Source organism: Pipistrellus hanaki, assembly GCF_964339955.1.
Source record: "Pipistrellus hanaki genome assembly, chromosome: 9".
Lineage (NCBI taxonomy): Eukaryota > Metazoa > Chordata > Mammalia > Chiroptera > Vespertilionidae > Pipistrellus > Pipistrellus hanaki.
Window position 1 is genome coordinate 63106548 of NC_140511.1, and position 19424 is coordinate 63125971.

A 19424-nucleotide genomic window follows, 5' to 3' on the forward strand; every position below is an offset into this window, starting at 1 on the left:
CTGAAAAATGGGTTAAATTATAACTCTCAAAAAAAATAATGGCCGGGCTCAGCAACAAATGCACACCTCAAAGGCTCTTTCAGGACTGCCAAGAGGGGGGTTAGACTTGGTGGCTGCAAAGGAAGGCAGGGCCATGGGCTGCGGGAAGCAACATTAGCGTTTGCGGAGTCTGGGGATGCGGAGAGAGACTGGCAGAGGGGGCTAGTCTTGTTCCGATCACGAGAAATGTTCATTCGTCCAACAGCCCTAGGGCTCCAAAGGCGAGAGGGCACACTGAGGAGCAAGCATGGCTGTGACAAGTCAGCCCTTTAAATCACTACCTAGGGAGGCGGCCCAGAGGGCACGCCCGCCCCGCCTCCAGCCACCGCGGCGGGATCGGCCCCGAGGCTCCACCCTCCCCGTGACCCCGCCCCTCGGGACCCGCGCGAGGTGACCCGGAAGCGGTTGAAAGCGTCAGGAAGCGCGTCCGCCTCCTTTTCCGGTTGGCGTGGTTTGCGAGCGCTGCGGCCGCCGCGCCCGGGCCTTCACCATGAGCGTCCCGGCCTTCATCGACATCAGCGAGGAGGACCAGGTGTGCTCCCGGCCGCGGGGCCGCCGGGGCGGGGTGTGGGGGGCCTCGGGGTGTGAAGAGCCGAGCGGGGGCTGAGTGGGAGGGACGCCGCCCCACGGAGCCGGCTCCCGGGCTGAGCCCCGCAGCTCACGCTCCGCACGTGGGAGCGGAGAGGCCGCTGGGCCGGGCGCGCGGAGGCCGGGGCGCGCGTTCGCGTCCCCGAGTCGCACCCGCCCGCGCGCCCGCCGGCGGCCCCGGCGCGGGCCCCTCGCTCCCCGCCGACTTCCTGGTCGGTGTCGGTGCCTTCTCAGCCCGGAGTCACTGCTGACGACACACCCTGTACTTTTTGAGTCATTGGGGGGAAAAGTATGGGCTTCAGTCCCCCCAGTGCAGTCACATCCGGAGCGGGAGGGGGCAGGCTTTTCGGCGGTGTAAGCCGCCTAAGGAAACACAATAATTTTGTTGAGGATGAAAACGGTGTAAATGGGGTCACAAAGGCACAGGCGACGACCTATTTTATATATATAGACCACAGTTTATATTCTTAGCATGCAAGGGTGAGAGGTCTCTTCACCTGAAAAGAAAATGTCAATCCCACCTTCATATTTTGAGGCATCACGTCTGGTGAGCCGTCCCAAGGTTTTTACATGTTCTGTTTGGGGTTTGCACTTTCCCCCATCACAGAAGTTAAACTGTAGTTGGTGGGAGTGAAGCTAAATGTGAAGTGATCTCTACGGTGATTTTGCAGGAACTGTTCTGTGAAGTCGTGTTGTCATTTTTCTGCTATTCCACTGACATGGGAACTTTGATTTCCATAGAAGACATCATTACTATTCTAACATACAGTACTTGTAGAATTGGTGGTACATACACACACAAACACTGTTACTGATTGTATTTTAGTTTTAGCCATGGCAGGTGTTTCTAAGTGAATAGAGCGTGGTCCTGTGAACCGTCCCGAAGAGTGGGTGGGTGGCGTTAATTCCCGTTGAGGGCCTGTACCTGGTTTTTCCTGGCCTGGTCAGAGCACTGCAGGAGGCAACCAATGGATGTGCCTCGCTCTCACATCGATGTTACTTTCTCTCATCCCTCCCTCCCAAAATCAGTGGGAAAAAATATCCCCAGGTGACGTTTATATGTATATATCAGGTTGAAAGCGTCATTTCTACTTAAATTATGCTACTGTTCTTGTAATATATTAATTTCACTCTAGCCATTACTCTCAGGTAAGGAGGTGATTTTGTTTTCAAGATGTTAACTTTGGTCAAATTCTCTGTTTAAGATTTTGTAATGGAGCCCAGAATCCTTGTTTCTTTTCCTTGGTTTGTACCACTCCACAAACTACTTGTAACCAGTGAGGGTGGTAGTTTAAAAACAAAACTATAAACTGTTGGTTGAATAGTTGTTAGAAAAATTCGCTTTGTGTCTGCGTTTTGGCGATGTTGTGTTTTCTTCATACCGAAGTGTACTTTCCAGGGTGTTTTTTGTACTCTCTCACAGGGTGAGGTTTTATGAAGTCTTATTTTACTACCAATTCATATGTGAAGTGACTATGTTTTTATCTGAAAAGATAGTATCATGAGAAATACAGATTTAATATACTTTTCTTAGGTAGCCAAAACATCTTTGTGGGTTTAGAAAATAAGATACTTAGACATTTACTAACGGTACTCTTACCTCTCTTTTTTAGTTCCTCATATTATTATCTTAAATACCATCTGCATTCATTTTGGCTGCCATACATACCGAACTCTAAAAAAGTAGTTATTAAATATTTATGTGTACATATTAGAATAGAAAATGTCTAAATACTGGATACAATCCTGCCATTATACTTTTATAGGTGTAAAGGTGCATTCTGATCCAGATAATGCATTTTGCACTTCAAAAGGTTAATTTTATAGTAGATTCAATTTGATATAGTTATTTTATTCATGGAAGCATTTGAAGGGGTCACTTTTTTGTTGTTGTTTGTTAATCCTCACCTGAGGGCATGCTTACTGATTGGAGAGAGAGAGAAAAGCAACAAAGGGGTGCCCTCCCATAAGGGCCCCAATTGGGATCGAACTGCAGCCCAGATATGTGCCCTGGGATTGAACCAGCTACCTTTCCGAGTATATGACAAAGCTCCAAACAACTGAACAACACCAGCCAGGGCCAAAGGCATCATTTTTTTTAAATTTTATTGATTATGGTATCACATAATTGTCCTCATCCCCCCATTCCCATCCCAAACCCCTACCCAAATATGCCCCCACACCCCTGTTGTCCATGGCCACTAGCTAGACCCATATGCAAGGCATCATCTTTTTATCTTTGGCTTTCGAAATGCTCATCTCAGATAGGTTCTCAGACATTTAACTAACAAATAATTACTCTTGTATCAAAGTAATGTTTGTAAATTTTCACAGTAGTGGTTTCATGCACACCTCAGAGCAGTAACATTTTATTTCTTTAAAATGAATTTACCAAGTCAGATCTCAAACCCACCCCTCCCCCCATGGGGAAAAAAAAAAAAAAGGCTTTGGGTTATATTAGAAAGACTTCTGTTCTATACTAAAATTCCAGCAGGATGTAGGTGATCTGAGAGAAATTCTGAGGTTGAGGTATGTGGGCCATATTGGGCCTGTGTACCCATTGGGAGTTGTAGAGGACAACTTTTGGGGGTTGTGATGATGGATGAGGTAAAGTCATTGCTAAATACAGTATTTATATTCATTTTTTTAGAAATAGGACAGAATGGTGTGAGATCTTGTCATTCATAGTCAGTTTTATAATATAGCAACCCTATTTGATTCCACAGGCTGCTGAGCTTCGAGCTTACCTGAAATCTAAAGGAGCTGAAATTTCAGAAGAGAACTCAGAAGGTGGACTTCATGTAGATTTAGCTCAAATTATTGAAGCTTGTGATGTATGTTTGAAGGAAGATGATAAAGGTTTGTTTTTATTTTTTTGTGATATTTCTAATAACCTATTTTTAAAATTTTCTTGTGAATTATTTTTGTCTCAGACTTTAGAACTTTGAAGCACTGTTTCTAATATTCGTACATACTTTTCAGGTTTTTCTAATCTGTTAATACCTATGAAGTAAACCCATTTTGAGGAAATATCTTTTTTACATCAGGAATGTTTTTGGGTGTTACTGCACATACTGAATACTGATAATTTCAGAATGAATTGAAGAAAAAAAATGAAGCACTTCTTTTCTGTAAGGTTTAGATTAATAGCAAATAGGATATAATAACAAGTAGTCTAAAAGCTACTTATTTGATTGATGTCCTATTTATTTATTTTTAATTTTTTATTGATTTCAGAGAAGGAGAGGGAGAAAGAAACATCAATGATGCCAGAGAATCATTGATCGGCTGCCTCCTGTATGCCCCACACTGGGGATTGAGCCCACAACCTGAGCATGTGCTCTGACCGGAAATTGAACCTCAACCTTCATAGGTTGGCCCTCAACCACTGAGCCCTGCTGGCTCAGCCTATTTATTGACATGAAATGGGACATTTTGAGAATTGGGAGTCCTGAAATCTCTACTTAAGGTTTCAGGCTAAACTTGGTAAATGACTAATAGCTTACATTTGAAAATTAGTGACCTAGCCAGAAAATACATAGCTTTCATTTATAAATAACTTTTCTATTTTTATGTTTTCTTTAATTGGGAGAGTATCCTAGCCTAAGACTTAATCAATAACTTCTACATGATTGACTGTCTTGCCACTGTATAAGTAGACATGTAAATCAATCTTCTGTTTTATTGATTGGAAACTAAATTTTTGGTAATAATTTATTTCTTTAATAAAATATACAAGTGTCATATTTAATGGTCTTTGAATACTGGAAATTCAGATACATTAAGTATCATAGTATCACAGTTGTATTATCCATGCGTGTCATGTGTAGATGTTGAAAGTGTGATGAACAGCGTGGTATCCCTCCTGTTGATCTTGGAGCCAGAAAAGCAAGAAGCTCTGATCGAAAACCTCTGTGAAAAGCTGGTCAAATTTCGGGAAGGTGAACGTCCATCTCTGAGACTGCAGTTGTAAGTGAAGAATTGAAAAAGACTTTTTTTCCAGGGGCTCTTTTCATGTCATTGTCATTTGATGGTTTAAAGCAAGAATTCTGAAACTTTGTCATCTCTGGCTTTTATAAGTTGTGTGACCTTGGATAAGTCACTTAACCTTTCTGTGCCTCAGGTCCCTCCTTGTAATGTCTCACATTTGTTGTGAGAGCAGATACTCTCAACTTAATCACTGTAGTTACTGATCTCAAACTCTTTATTATTTGTTTGTTAACCAGGCTAAGCAACCTTTTCCATGGGATGGATAAGAATACTCCTGTAAGATATACAGTATATTGTAGCCTCATTAAAGTGGCAGCATCTTGTGGGGCCATCCAGTATATTCCAACTGAGCTGGATCAGGTGAGTTATTATGTGGAATACTTGTTTTGCTTATAAGTGTAGTTTTATTATGTCAAAGTAGCAAATATGTGTTTTCTAAGCGTTACATTTTAAATTGTGAAAACATATTCAGCTGTATCACTAAATCTCCCTTTATCAATCTTCTCATAGGTTAGAAAATGGATTTCTGACTGGAATCTTACCACTGAGAAAAAACACACCCTCCTAAGGCTACTTTATGAGGCACTTGTGGATTGTAAGAAAAGGTATCAGAATTAATGTCTTAAAACTTAAAGGCAAAATGAGTAGTTGAGGGCTGATTTTTAAAGTTAAGTGAATTTGCTCTCCTTCTCTAGAGTTGCTATAAATCTTTTTTTTATAAATTTTACCTATTAAAGATAACTGCAAATTTTAAAATACCTATTGAGTTTCTGCAAGATCTTGGATTCCTAAGGGTTGTATCCAGTCTACCTAGCAAACTCCATTCCCAAAATATTTATTCTTTTATATACTCTGTACGTAGTCAGCATTCAGTTTAGTGTTTTTAAATATTTTTATTGATTTTTAGAGAGAGAGGAAGGGAGAGGAATAGATAGAAACATCGATGAGAGACAGTGATCTGATTGGCTGCTTCCTCGAACCCACCCAGCTCTTTTGACAGTTTTAATATAATGTGTCTTTAAAAAGGTATGGCTGGCGGTGGTGGTGTGATTTTAATATAATGTGTCTTTAAAAAGGTGTGGCTGGCGGTGGTGGTGTGATTCTGTGGGTTGACCTTCTTGCTACTAATGGTGGCATGCCCCTACTGGGGATCAAGTTCACAATACAGGCCTTTGCCCTAACCCAGAATCGAACCCACCCAGCTCTTTTGACAGTTTTAATATAATGTGTCTTTAAAAAGGTATTTTTGAAATAAGGTAATTCTCTTAGCTTTTTTAATTTGAAGGTCCAGCTCTTTCTATAGGCTCGGGAAGTGCTCATCAATTATTTGAATAGGCTCACTGTTCACTTCTCCCTCTCTTCTCCTGGTGTACCCATTATTCTTACCTTGCTATTTCTAATGTTGTCAGTTCTTGTGGAGTTCTTTCATTTTTTTAAACTCTCAGTTCTCACTCTTCCACCTGAATCATTTCTAGATGACTGTCTTCAAGCTCACTAATTCTTCTATCTAGTCTTCTCCGTTTCCAGTGTTCTCCAGTGCATTCTTCATCTCATTTATTGAGGTGTTTAGTTCCAGAAAAAAATTTTAGTTTCATTCTTTTTGGCAAAGTGTTCCTTTTTCCTATTGAATTATTCCTGATTTCTTTAAAACTTCTTTCTGAGTTTTCTTGCATCTTCTTGAGTTTTTTTTCTTTTCTTTTCTTTTCTTTTCTTTTCCCTTTCCTTTCCTTTCCTTTCCCTTTTCCTTTTCCTTTTCCTTTTCCTTTTCCTTTTCCTTTTCCTTTTCCTTTTCCTTTTCCTTTTCCTTTCCTTTTCCTTTCCTTTTCCTTTCCTTTCCTTTCCTTTCCTTTCCTTTCCTTTCCTTTCCTTTCCTTTCCTTTCCTTTCCTTTCCTTTCCTTTCCTTTCCTTTCCTTTCCTTTCCTTTCCTTTCCTTTCCTTTCCTTTCCTTTCCTTTCCTTTCCTTTCCTTTCCTTTCCTTTCCTTTCCTTTCCTTTCCTTTCCTGTGTGTGTGTTTGTGTGTGTTTTCATAACTGTAATCTTGAATTCTCTTTGTCATTTAAATCATAATCTTCCATGTTGTGGGAGTTTGTTTCATTCTGAGCTAACTTGTTTCCATGGTTATTCATGGTACTTGATGGATTGTTTCTCTGCCTGGCATTTGAGGTAGTGAACTCTTCTAAGTATTATTTTGCTCCAGTGGATTGATAAGTAGTGGTCTTTCATTTATTTTCCAGTAGATAGTGCAGTTTTTGTTTTCACTTACCTCTTGGATCTTGGTGAGATGGTGTTGCCTTAGTTGTGGAAAATGCCTCTTTATGTCCAGGTCCCCTCAGTCTTAGTGCACCACCCTTTTGGGTCTTCAAGCCTGCGACTTCCCAGTGCAGCCTCCTTGTAACCCGAAGGTACCAGCTGCTTTGTGCTGTTGGTGGCATTCCTGCTGCCTCTATAGGTTCTGCTGGTGAGGTGTGGCTGGCGGTGGTGGTGTGATTCTGTGGGTTGACCTTCTTGCTACTAATGGTGGCCACCATTTTGCAGCTGCCACACTGCTGTACCCCATCTCTGCGCCATCACCGGGTTTAGCCACAATGGGCACTGGATATTTAGGCCAGAACATTGCTTTTGTCCCTCCTACCCTCTGGGCTGCCCTGTGGGGGCTGTAGCCCAGCTCCTTCACTACCACATCAGCTGGGGCTGGGCAGGTGCCAGACTGTCTGCTACCCGTGTCTGTCTTTCCCCTGTTCCGCCACCCCTGCTGTATCTCTCAGACATGTTTGTGTGTTGAGCAAAGGATTCTTTGTTGAATTATTGTTGCCTGACTTGTAACTTTAAGGGGAGAAATAAGGCGTCATGATGCTCACTCTTATTGATCACTGTTTATTTCCTTCATGGCACATGCTTGCTTATTGTCTGCCTTACCTTCTAGAAAGTGCCATGACTTCCCATAGAGCAGGACCTTGGTCACCATTGTAGGTATCATTGACACAGTACTTGGCATAGTAAATATTTTTTAATGAATGAATGGCAGTGAGATATTCTGAAATTCTTAATATTTCTTTTTAGTGATGCCGCTTCAAAAGTCATGGTAGAATTGCTAGGAAGTTACACGGAAGACAATGCTTCCCAGGCTCGAGTTGATGCCCACAGGTAATGTTAAAAACACATTTTTCCAATGATGGTTATCAGCAGCTTGGAGATGAGTTACAGTTTTAAGTCATGAAATCATGTTTGCTCCTGCTAACGATCCAAAGCCATTAGACCCTGTGTGCTCCGTGGTGGTTCTAATAGAGTTACTGAAGTTGAAAATTGGATATTGGGAGAACCACAAATTGTATGTGAACTAGCAACAAGCATACTGTTTGCTGTTTGGGAAATTGTTGGTATGGGTTGAAAAATCTCAGCCTGAAAAATAGAATCTAATCTTAGATCAATTTTAACTTATGAAGGTGTGTAGATGAGGAAAAGTTGATGGCTTGCTAAAAATTAACTTAGCCTATTCCCAATTAATAATTGCTTCAAATAGTTGTAAGTCTGCTTAGTAGCAATAAGAACAAAATCAGTTTTTCAAATTTATGAAACAAATTATGACAACTCACAGGGTTATTGCTTCACACAGGACCTGTGTACATGATAGGTGTTGGTTGAAAGGGTAGTTAGTGGAAAATATCTTGGAGGTTAGACTGCCTGCTCCTTACTAGTCGAGCTCCTTCTGAGCCTGTTTTGTCATTCATAAGATAGAAATGTTAACAGTATATGTCTCAGGATATTATGAGGATTCATTGAATTAATCCTTACCTAGTTCTGGCATGTAGTAGGATGCTGTGGCTATTTTATTTATTATTTGATTACTTTGTGGTACTTTCCAGCTATGTTTTTGTCTCCAACTATTTTTTATTTTGTTAAACAGATATACTTGATGTATAGACTTATTGGCCTGTTTCAACTCCAATTTTATAGCTTTTCTTATGCTTTGTATATTGAATTACTGGATAGTTTACTGAATTAAATGTATTGCATACTGCAAACTCAGCAAGACATACCTGAATTTTAAGACTGAACTTGGATTTTTGTTTTCTAATTAAGGTGTATTGTCCGAGCATTGAAAGATCCAAATGCATTTCTTTTTGACCATCTTCTTACTTTAAAACCAGTCAAATTTTTGGAAGGCGAGCTTATTCATGATGTAAGTAGTTTATCCTTAATGTGAAAAATATTATCTTTTCTTAATTTTAATATAATAAAGCAGAACTCTCTTTATATAAAAGAACTCTCTTTTGTTTTAGTGAACATGTCTGTAGAGGTGGAAAGAGAACTAGTTATTTTTGTAGCAGGAACAGACTGAAATTTAGGATTAGCTTTTCTCCAACTACTGAAAACATTTGTTCTTTTTCATTTTCCTTCATCTTCTCACTTGCCTGGCCATTATGAAACTAAATAATAGAAATATTTTTTTTTTTTTTTTTTTTTTTTTTTTTTTTTTACTATTTAATGTCAGCTAGCCCAGTTAAAGTAAATCCTATATTTTAAAACATTAATATCCTTTTCGAGTACAAGTATAAATATGTCTTGGGTTATTTTCTATTTGTACTATGCCATTATCATCTTTAGAGCACACTGTATTTACTGATTTATCTAAGTGAGTCTTTTATTAAACAAACTGTTTTGATCAATCTTATTGAAATGCCTGCGCTGAAAAAAAATATATTGCTGGGAGTCAGTGTCTATAAAGTATTTTGAACTATATTCTATATTGAATATTGTATCTTTTTTTTTTTTTTGTCTTGGTCTGTATAGCTTTTAACCATTTTTGTGAATGCTAAATTGGCATCATATGTCAAGTTTTATCAGAATAATAAAGACTTCATAGATTCACTTGGTAAGTTTTGGGGTATATTCTTTGGAGGGGTACTGAGAAATGGGAATGTGCTATTCTAAAACTGTTCTGTACTGTGAGATCCTGCAAATGTGATCTTGGCCTAACCAGTGAGTGATGTATGATGGATAACAACAAATAAAGATAGGCAGTTTAAAATATTACTTAGAATGAATTGGGAATCAGAAACCAAAAGCATTTGTGATGGAAAGAGCTTGAAACTTTGTAAAGGACCTTACTCCTTATTCATATGCATGGTGATTTATATTTTTGTTGCTTTTTTTCTTTTTTTTTAAAGCTGGATTAATGTAATTGCAACAAATAGATTTTTCTCTCTCTGATACACTTTTATATTTGTGCAAACGCCTAGCCCAAATCAACAAATTATAGAACTATATGGTATTGCTAAGCATATTTAAGTAAAGCTGTAGATGGGATTAGAAAGTGGTTTGTGATTTTACATGATAGGAGAAACTTTCCTCACTACAGTTTGTTGAAGACAGCAAAGTAAGTATTAGCTTTATGATTTTGCCTTTGTTTTTTCTAGGGTATCAGAGCTCAGTAAATGTTCAGCAACTTGAAATGACTTACTGTCCTCATTGAGCAAGCTCCATGTAGATTCAGTATTTTCCTTCTAGAGCATGTCTTTAACATACTAAAATTACAAAAAGAAAAATTAGAAAATCTATAGTTTAACAAGCTTAAGTTATTCTTAGAGAGTGAAATCAACTATAAAACAAAGGTGTTTTGTTTTCCTACTAGGTAATAATCAAAATACATTATATATTTTTCATACTAAAATTGAATTGTTAGTCTTCCTGGTTGTTTGAGACGTAGGTAAAGAATGCATTTATAATCTAGTTTGATTATACTGTTAATTCTCAGTATAGTAATTCATTCCTGTCACCTGTAAACTTTGGCATTGGACAAGACTGAATTATTCTGAACATAATAAGGCATTTGAAATACACTGAGATAAAGTAGATGCGAGTGTGCTTATGCAGAATGCTTTGCCAGGTGCACTAGACCCAGAAAACCACATTCTGTCCCAGTTAATTTGTTTTGTGGCACGAAGCTATGTGATGGAATGTTAATGTCAGCAACCTCTTTATTTACTCACCAAGGAAAAAGGAGTAGTAATTAACACTTTGACACTCCCCCATTGATGTGTAATTGACTGTTTCAAAGGAGCACTGGTTCATAAGCTATTGCATGCATTAAAATTACGTTTTTTATATTGCAGCATTTTAAGCCAGGGGTCAGTGACAATGTAGAAATTGCTCAGTGATGCACATTTTTTTATTACTGCATTAAGGTTTTGACATATTAGTAATGAATAAATGTTTCCATAAAATTAGATTTTTTTAATAACTTTAAAATAGAAATATGACACAGAACACTATGACTTCTTCTTTGAAGGTGATGTTCTACTTTTCATGAAATAAAGCACAGCTTCCTACAAATCTTTAACTCATACTTCACTGGCTTAATAGCTTGATTTCGAGAGCAAAAATCCTAGGTTTGGTGATTTCCTTTGATGTAGTGACTTTAAACATCAACTTGAAATGTTTTTTAACATAGGTTCCCCCTTGTATGACATATAATGAATAGTTTTACAAAATTTACTTTAGAAATAATTTTCATTTCTTTGATTTTTTTTTGGTTTATGGTAAGCTTGTAATTATAGCAGTAAATTTTTATTTTAAAGAGTATTTTAAATTATACCTTAGAAATTTGTGGAGTTTTTTTTTTTTAATCATTTTAACATAATAAAAGAATGCCCATAGAACTAGGAATGCTAAGAAATTTTCTTGAGAAAAATCTTTAGTATTTGTTCTCCTTAACAGGAAAAACATAGTAGGTATTCCTGGAAACCAAATTCTGTTTTACCTTTTGTTTCTTTAACATCCATGTAAATTAGCAGTCTTTTATTAGAAATTTGTAATAGATGCTTTGTGGAAAACATCTTGAATGCATATTTTTAGTAAGATATATTATTAGACATATTTTACAGTTTAAAGTTTGGTTACAAATGTCTAGATTCTACAGATGGTAACAATTTATCAAAACACTCAGTTTATCAGTCTCTGAGCTACACTGACTGGGCATACAGTTTTGACTTTTAAATATTAAATCCAAAGTGACGAGACGGGATTTATTAACTGACAATTTGGGCCACCAGTAGAATTATCTTGTGTCATCTGAATTGCCCTAACATGTTCACATGTAGTTTGGTGTTACCCAGTTGCTACCTTCTTGCTTCAGAAAGTTAATCAGCATCTAATTTTCATTTGTTAATTAGGATTAATGTGCACTAATTGATTTTTTGATGCTTGTAGATTTCCATTAAACTGGTTAGCAATACTTCCTTGGGTACCTCATTCATCTGAGTTATGATGATCATGTTTTTGTTGAATCTGTGCCAAATAGAAAGCATGCATCATAATTATAGTTAATTAACAGACATGTGCTATATTAATGGGCTTTTATAGTCATCTGCTAATAATGTTATATATTTCATATTTATTTGTGGAGTGCTTAAAGGGAACTTTTTAAACAATACAAACTTTGAGGCTCTTAATTACAAAAGGGTTATGATCTTGGTGAGATTACCAAATTGGAAAGCTCAGAGAAAAGGAGCATGTAATTCTATATTAATTTTAAAAACTTGTTTTTATAATTGAGAAGCATCTAATCAAGTGTATATGTTATAATTCAGTTTCCATGTAGAAACGAGTAAATATATTTCTAGTTAATTTGTTTTATAAATGAACCTATTTTCGAGGCCACTTTGTGACCAAGTAAAACATTTCACTTCTTTACTCCTCATTTTATTTTTTAAAGTGAAAGGAGCAGGACCAGATAATTTGTTTCCTTTTAAAAGGGTCTAACAATCTCCTGCATACCCCCTTGTAGGCATCAAGCCTACAACCCAGGCTTATGCCCTGACCAGGAATCTGTGACCTCCTGGTTTATATGGGTCGATGCTCAACCTCTGAGCTATACTAGCTGGGCATACAGTTTTAACTTTCAAATATTAAATCCAAGTGACCAGATGGGAAATGGAATGTTTTCATGACTGAATGTGTATGGAAATGTTTTAAAACTTCATGTTTCCTAATAAAATACAGAACAAGTTATAAGTAGATAAGGAATCTTCCATTTAAGCACAGGACCTATTAGTAAAAATAAGCATAAGTAATTCATTTATATAAAAATTTTCCCTAAGAAATTAATTTTGTACATTTTATCTTCTAAAGTAAGTATAAAATAAGATGTAAAAAAAAACTTTAGGGCCAAAAAATATTTTATAACCCAGTCTTAATAACTTTGTAATCTATTACCTATAGCGCTATAGTAATAAATAAATGTAGTTTTAGGAAAATAATTTTAAATACTCCATAATTTAATTATGGGGTCAGTTTATGATTTGAAAATATGAGCTTTGTCAAAATTAATATAAAGTGCCCACAGTGACTTCTACAGTTTGACACAAGAGTTGTAATTGATCTTTTATTAGCATTGATACCATTCAACTTCACTATTTTGTTATTAGGACTACTACATGAACAAAATATGGCAAAAATGAGACTACTTACTTTTATGGGAATGGCAGTGGAAAATAAAGAAATTTCTTTTGATACAATGCAACAGGAACTTCAGATTGGAGCCGATGATGTTGAAGCATTTGTTATTGATGGTAAGGCAATTAGAACTTTTTTTTTCTATTTGTCTTTTACCTATGCAGTATGAGATTTTTGATCTTGAAGCTGAGCCATTTTCTAACAAAGCTAGATTCTTTTGTAACAAATGTGGATGTTTAGTAGATTAGCAGGTTATAATTGTAGAGTGAAAATTCAATGGAAATATAAATTGCTATGTGGTTTTTAGAGTTTGTTCTATTTCTTAAAATCATAGAACAAAAGCCTTTAGGTGGTATACAATAGTGTGGTTAAGAGCTTAGATTTTTTTATATCAGACCTGGGTTTGAGACCAGGTCTTCCTTCCTCTATGGAATAGGAATATAGGGGTAATTTGTAGTTGAGAAGATTAATGAATTAATGCAGGTAAAGCACTTAATCCAGTGCCTGGCATGTATTAAATGTCCTGCAGATGTTAACCATTGTCAGTTTTTTATGATTGGCCTAAAACAGGACCTTCTTCCTCAACATGGGTATTATAAAGTCACTTCACAGGATTTTTTTTTTCCTGAGTCTTTTAAATTTCTAAGTTTGGGGACTTGTACAATTAATAAAATAAACAATTATTCACATGACTTCTAATGCTCTAATTCTTAAACATATAAAGACATATCTAATTAGGAAATCTTCCCCTCCAACCCCCTAAGGTGTGATTGTAGAGGAGAACATCCAGAATTCTTAATGAAAACTGGGGGAGGGGAGGCATGAGGGAGGCAGCTGATCAGTGTTGTGTTCTCATATCGATATTTCTCTCTAAAATCAATAAAACATATATATGTATTAAAAAGAACACTATATGATATTTGGTATAGATTAGCCCAGCAACCGTAGGATAAATAAATGCATGACTTGCTTCTTAGTTGCATCATATTGCTGTGTTTATTAGAATCAAAGAGCCAGCTTGTAAAATTATATTAGAAAACTGTCAAATTTTATTATGTCTTGCTTGGTCATAGTTTCATACCTCAAACTTTTTCTTATGCATTTTCCATATAACATGTCATGTAAAATGTCTTTTTTTCAGCCGTGAAAACAAAAATGGTCTACTGCAAAATTGATCAGACCCAGCGAAAAGTAGTTGTCAGGTAAGACACTTAATACTTGCAGCATTTTGTAGAACAATTTTGTTTGTTCTGATTATTTCACTTAAATGTTTAGAGAACTAAGGTGATGTTCTTATCAATTGACTGTAGTTAAATAGTTGCTATTTATCATAATTTTATTAAAGTTCAAACTGAATTGATTAGCTTATTTAATGAAAGTCCTATTTTCCAGCACATTTCATTTAATGGCTCAGCAATGGCTAGAATACTAATGACTTTTTGTCTGTTTTATGAAGTTTAGGAAAATAGAAGGTTCAGGATCAATATGATAAAGATTTTTTTTTTTAATAAGCTGCTAATTCTCTTAAAATTTGAAATTGTCTTTTATGTATATTTAACCTTGCTTTTGACTAGATACAAGTAAGTAGTATTGTAAAAAATACAAGATAAAAGGTTGACTAATGACTTTTTAATTTTTCAGTCATAGCACACATCGGACATTTGGAAAACAACAATGGCAGCAACTGTATGACACACTTAATGCCTGGAAACAAAACTTGAACAAAGTGAAAAACAGCCTTTTGAGTCTTTCCGATACCTGAATTTTTATGCTATAAATATTTTTCTTTTGGGGAAACATCTAAATGATAGTAAAATATTTTAAGCTGAAATCTGACAACAGTCTGAACGTTTATTGTCTCAAATTCAAAAGAAATTACAATCTTCAAAGGATACAATGTAATAAATTATGAATCACTGTGTGTATCTTGTGTAATATATAAGTTGTGTTCTGTAAGGATCTTAAAGGTGCAACAGGAGCTTTGATGAAAGATATGAAGGAAAGACCAATTTAAGGAGAATTAGATGCTAACAGCAAACTTTGCAATCTCAGCTATCTTAACTGAAGCATTTTATGGGCAAAAACATAAGCAGTAATACAACTTCATTACATCAGAAAAAAATTGAAAAAGTACATCTGTAAAGCTTTAGATGTAACAGTCATATTTTGCTCTAATGGAAACCACATCAGTACTCTTAATTCACCACTGAAAGTATTAATCTGTTTTTGTCAACATCTCTTCTGCTTTTCTTTTTTTAGATTGGTTGTCATTTTCTAAGCTTAGGAACTTTTCACTTTCTTTTATTTGATTTGTTACCAGGCTCTGCCAGCCACCTTCACCAAAAGAAGACACAGTTAAATCAGCAGAATCTTTAATCTTGAGAGCCTGAAAATGGCTTGGTAGATTTGATTTCAGAGACTCTGTTTTCACCTAGGAAAGACCAAACTTGTTTTACTGCTTAAGTTATTACTCATTTTCTAAAAACTCATCAACAAATAAGTTTAAAGAATATCCTTAAACTTTTGCAATTATGAGCATGTGATAAAGCCACCATTTTCTTGGCCTTTTTCCAACGATTACCTTTTGGCACCAAGAATTATAAAATATGAATTTATGTAGGCTTATGTACTAGCTTTTCAAGATCTGTTAATATAGTCCAGGAATACCACAAACATTTTCTAAAAGGTCTTGAGCTTACATTGAAAGAAAAGATACTTAAAACAGGCAGATAAAAATCTGTTTTGTCTTCTACTCCTTTCCTTTCCCAAACATGTCTATGTTTTGTATTTTCTATCAAAACAAGGGTAAATTTAAAAATGCTAACAGAAGTAAACTGCCATTTAAAAACTGCCTTTTCATGTTTCCTCTCATGTTTCAGAGCACTATTTTTGGAGACACAGGAAAGAACAACGCAGTCTTTGGAAGTTGGCACGTTTTCCAAAGCACTACATTGGGTCATACTTACAATATTGTGCTAAAAATGTTGTTCATTTCTATTTTTCCCCCTGATAATAAAATACTGGAAATTTGGAAAATAGATAAAAGTATAAAGTAACTAAAAATCAGTAGTAAACCACTATTCAGAGATTTAACAACATTTTGGTACTATTTGCTCTAGACTTTTTTTTTCTTTCTATTTTTAGTATAATAGATCAATAATTTTCTAGAATTTTATATCTTTGCTCTTTCCGTTGAGCTGCTTTCCTAGGTCTGTGGTCGGCAAACTCCAGTTTGCCGACCACTGTTGTACTAATAAAAGGGTAATATGCTAACTAAACCAGACATCATCTGGATGACTTTCTGGCCAAAGCCATGGTGGCAGGGCTAAAGCAGAGGTGGTTAGGGGTGATCAGGCTGGCAGGTGAGAGCAATTAGGGTGATGAGGCTGGCAGGGAGAGCTGTTGGGATTGCAAGAGGGATGTCTGACTACCTGGGAAGGGGCCTAAACCAGCAGTTGGACATCCCCCCTAGGAGTCTAGGAGTCCTGAGTTGAGGCAATGTAAGATTACATAGTAATTTTTTATAGGCTCTTAACTGTTCACATTTAATCTCAGTTCCCTATGAACTGCTCTTGGTCCTGAGGAATTCAGCCACCTGTCCTCTCAAAGTCCTAGCCTCTGATCCTTATGATGATACTGTATTCATATGATGTTCTTATAAAATAACAGAGATGAAAAAGTATTTGCAAGGATTGCCAGGACAATAAGCAAGTTATTTAACTTTTGTGAGCCTTAGTTTTCTCATCAGCTCCTTTTAGATATAAAATGCTATTGTAAAAAGTAACTGATAGCCTGGCTGGTATGACATGGAGCGATGTCCTATACACCAAAAGGTCATGGGGTTCGATTCCCAGTCAGGGCGGGTACTCAGGAGTTGATTGATGGCTTATGATTTAATGGTCCTGTTTTGCCATCAAAATACTGAATGCATTTTGGTACATTTGACATAAAGTGCAAATCAGCCCATTTCCCAAAATTCTGATTCTTTGACTTTTTATCTTGATGATGGGAAGGAGAGAGACATTTACACACATCTGCTTTAATTTCTTCCCCTAAAACTAGCTACTTGGTGGGAGGGGCAGAAGCAGGGAATGCCTGTAGAGAGAAACAAGATTTTAACAAAATTTGTCTTAGCTTAACTAGGGTTTTTCAGCCTATAGCAATAATTCTAGTTTTAGAAGTAGCCATATATCATTGTTCTTTCCTATCTCCTTTTAAAAATACTTACTCTTTCTGTCTGACTCAAAGATCTGGTTGTATTTTAAAATTTAACTTCACTGAACCTAATTCACTGTATAAAATGAATTGTTTACACTGGCCCCTATTTCCCATCATTCCTAGGTATGACCAAGATTGCAACAGGCTACTAACCTAACCTCTCCAAGTACCAAAAAGGGGGATTAGCTCATAATATATACCGAAAATTTTACAGGGTTGGTGTGGCTAGAGTGCATAAAAATACATCGAAGAATATGAATAACTTATTCCCTTTCTGGCTATAAGAATTCATAAAATTAGTCTTCATTTAGAACAACGATAAGCAAACTTTTTCTATAAAGAGCCAGAAAAAAATATTTTTGGCTTTGTGGGATAGTGACCTCCCTCACAACTGCTTAATTGTCCTTGCTATACAGAAGTAGCCAAAACCAACAGTTAATGGGTGTGGCTGTGCTCTAATAAAATTGTACTTGACTAAAATGAAGGGGTGGGGGCTGCATTTGGCCCACCAGTTGTTACCTGACAGCCCTATTTAGAAAAGTGTAAAATATTAAGGAGCAAGTAAACAGGCTTTATAAAGAGACCAGATTTGTCTGATTTAATGCAAGGATAATAGCATTTTCAGTAGTCAAGGCCAGTGGTCTGCAAATTCATTAGTCAACAGCCAAATAGCAACAGTACAATTATTGAAATTTTTGAGAGCCAAAGTTTTTAAACTTAAACTATATAGTTAGGTACATTGTTTTTAACTTAATTAGGGTACTCCTAAGCTGGCCTTTGCTAAAAACTCAAGGGGCCAACGAGCTGCAGTTTGCCGACCACTGGTCTAGGCAAAAGAATAGGTCTGCTTTTAAATGTGTCCCACATTAGATCTTGACAGGTAGTGTCTCAGTGCATTGGAATTATTTCACATTTGTGTCACTGCTTCCTCATTTGTAAAATAGATGTGACTTACAGGACTGTTGTGGGAATATTTTTTTGAAAAAGTTTTAATTCTATAAATTCTTAAAAACATTAATTGCAAGAAAAGCATTAGGATTAGACAAAGAATAGAACTACTGGGTTAATTAGAAAAATGGGCTTGAAAGGGAGACATTATACCTTTGAAAAGAGGACAATTATAATAAACTAGGGGCCCAGTGCACGAAATTCGTGCACTGGGGGGACAGGTCCCTCAGGCCAGTCTGCCCCCTCTCACATACTGAGAGCCCTCGGGATATCCTACTGATGGCTTAGGCCCGCTCCCACCTAAGCCACAGTCTGGCCTCCTTTTGCAGTAGGCCACCAGGCTGATCAGAGGAAGGCGCCAGCCCCATCACACTGCCAGTCACCACAGTGGCCAAGGTATTTTCATCAACACAGATTCTAGTCCCTTCACCATGAAAAAATGACAGCTTTCTTTAGGCATTTTCAAGATGTGTCTTTCATAGGATATGACATTTCTTTTTCTTTTTATCCTCACCTGAGGATATGTTTCCATTGATTTTCCCCCCCCTTCCCTCTGATTGTAGGCTCGGCCCCTTCCCAAGCCATCTTTGTTGGGTTAATTTGCATACTCACTCTGATTGGCTGTGGGCGTAGTGGATGTACGGTCAATTATTGGGTAAGATGTTAAGTATTCAACCTAATTAGAAATTGGTATCTAGCTTTTACTTTTTGCTTTAATTTCACCGACTTGCCTGTCATTTCCCAATGACAGATTGATCATATTTTAAAGATACACACTTGTATACATCAAGCTGAAATTATTTCTGCTATCAGGATGGTGAAAAGATGAATCCTGATTTTAGTTTTAACTCTCCCAGAATAAAAGTTTATACTACCTCAGTGGGGGGTCTCTCATACTTAAAAAGGGAAAGGAAATTTATTATGAAAACCTGTTATCTGTTACGGCATTAATACTGTAATTTTCACCGATGTTTTGAAGAGAAAGTTTTTATTGTGCATCTGTAAAACTTAATATAGTAGCTTTAAAAGCTCACTATGCAATTATTTAAATAAGTAACCTTTCCTAACATTTATAGGTTATCTTTTAGCAGTTATACCTATAATTGTTTTTTTTAGACTTTGAACAACATAACCTTTTTTGTACTAAAGTTTTGTACACCAAGATAAGCAACTTATAAATTTTACC

General features: G+C 36.6%; 2 protein-coding genes across 2 annotated transcripts in view; one reads left to right on the forward strand and one right to left on the reverse strand.

The window, feature by feature from the left end:
- The first annotated feature begins 417 nt into the window (after positions 1-417).
- On the forward strand, positions 418-14911 carry EIF3M (eukaryotic translation initiation factor 3 subunit M). The gene is made up of 11 exons (XM_084895045.1): positions 418-571; positions 3354-3486; positions 4458-4596; positions 4854-4977; positions 5128-5222; positions 7679-7762; positions 8699-8798; positions 9410-9491; positions 13045-13188; positions 14214-14274; positions 14714-14911. Exons 1-11 carry the CDS (start codon positions 530-532, stop codon positions 14832-14834), a joined length of 1125 nt encoding a protein of 374 aa, XP_084751171.1. The 5' UTR covers positions 418-529; the 3' UTR covers positions 14835-14911.
- Positions 14912-15045: 134 nt separating this feature from the next.
- CCDC73 (coiled-coil domain containing 73) overlaps positions 15046-19424 on the reverse strand; it is a 61762-nt gene continuing 57383 nt past the window's right edge. The window contains exon 17 of the mRNA XM_084895678.1: positions 15046-15503. Within this exon, the coding sequence (XP_084751804.1) occupies positions 15288-15503 (216 nt within the window). The 3' untranslated portion in view covers positions 15046-15287. The remainder of the gene's footprint in view (positions 15504-19424) is intronic.

Bases quoted from the DNA above. Each gene is read 5' to 3' on its own strand.
- EIF3M (XM_084895045.1), top strand. From the start codon at position 530: ATGAGCGTCCCGGCCTTCATCGACATCAGCGAGGAGGACCAG. The intron at 572-3,353 runs GTGTGCTCCCGG...TTGATTCCACAG, and splicing joins ACATCAGCGAGGAGGACCAG to GCTGCTGAGCTTCGAGCTTA. The intron at 8,799-9,409 runs GTAAGTAGTTTA...TGGTCTGTATAG, and splicing joins AAGGCGAGCTTATTCATGAT to CTTTTAACCATTTTTGTGAA.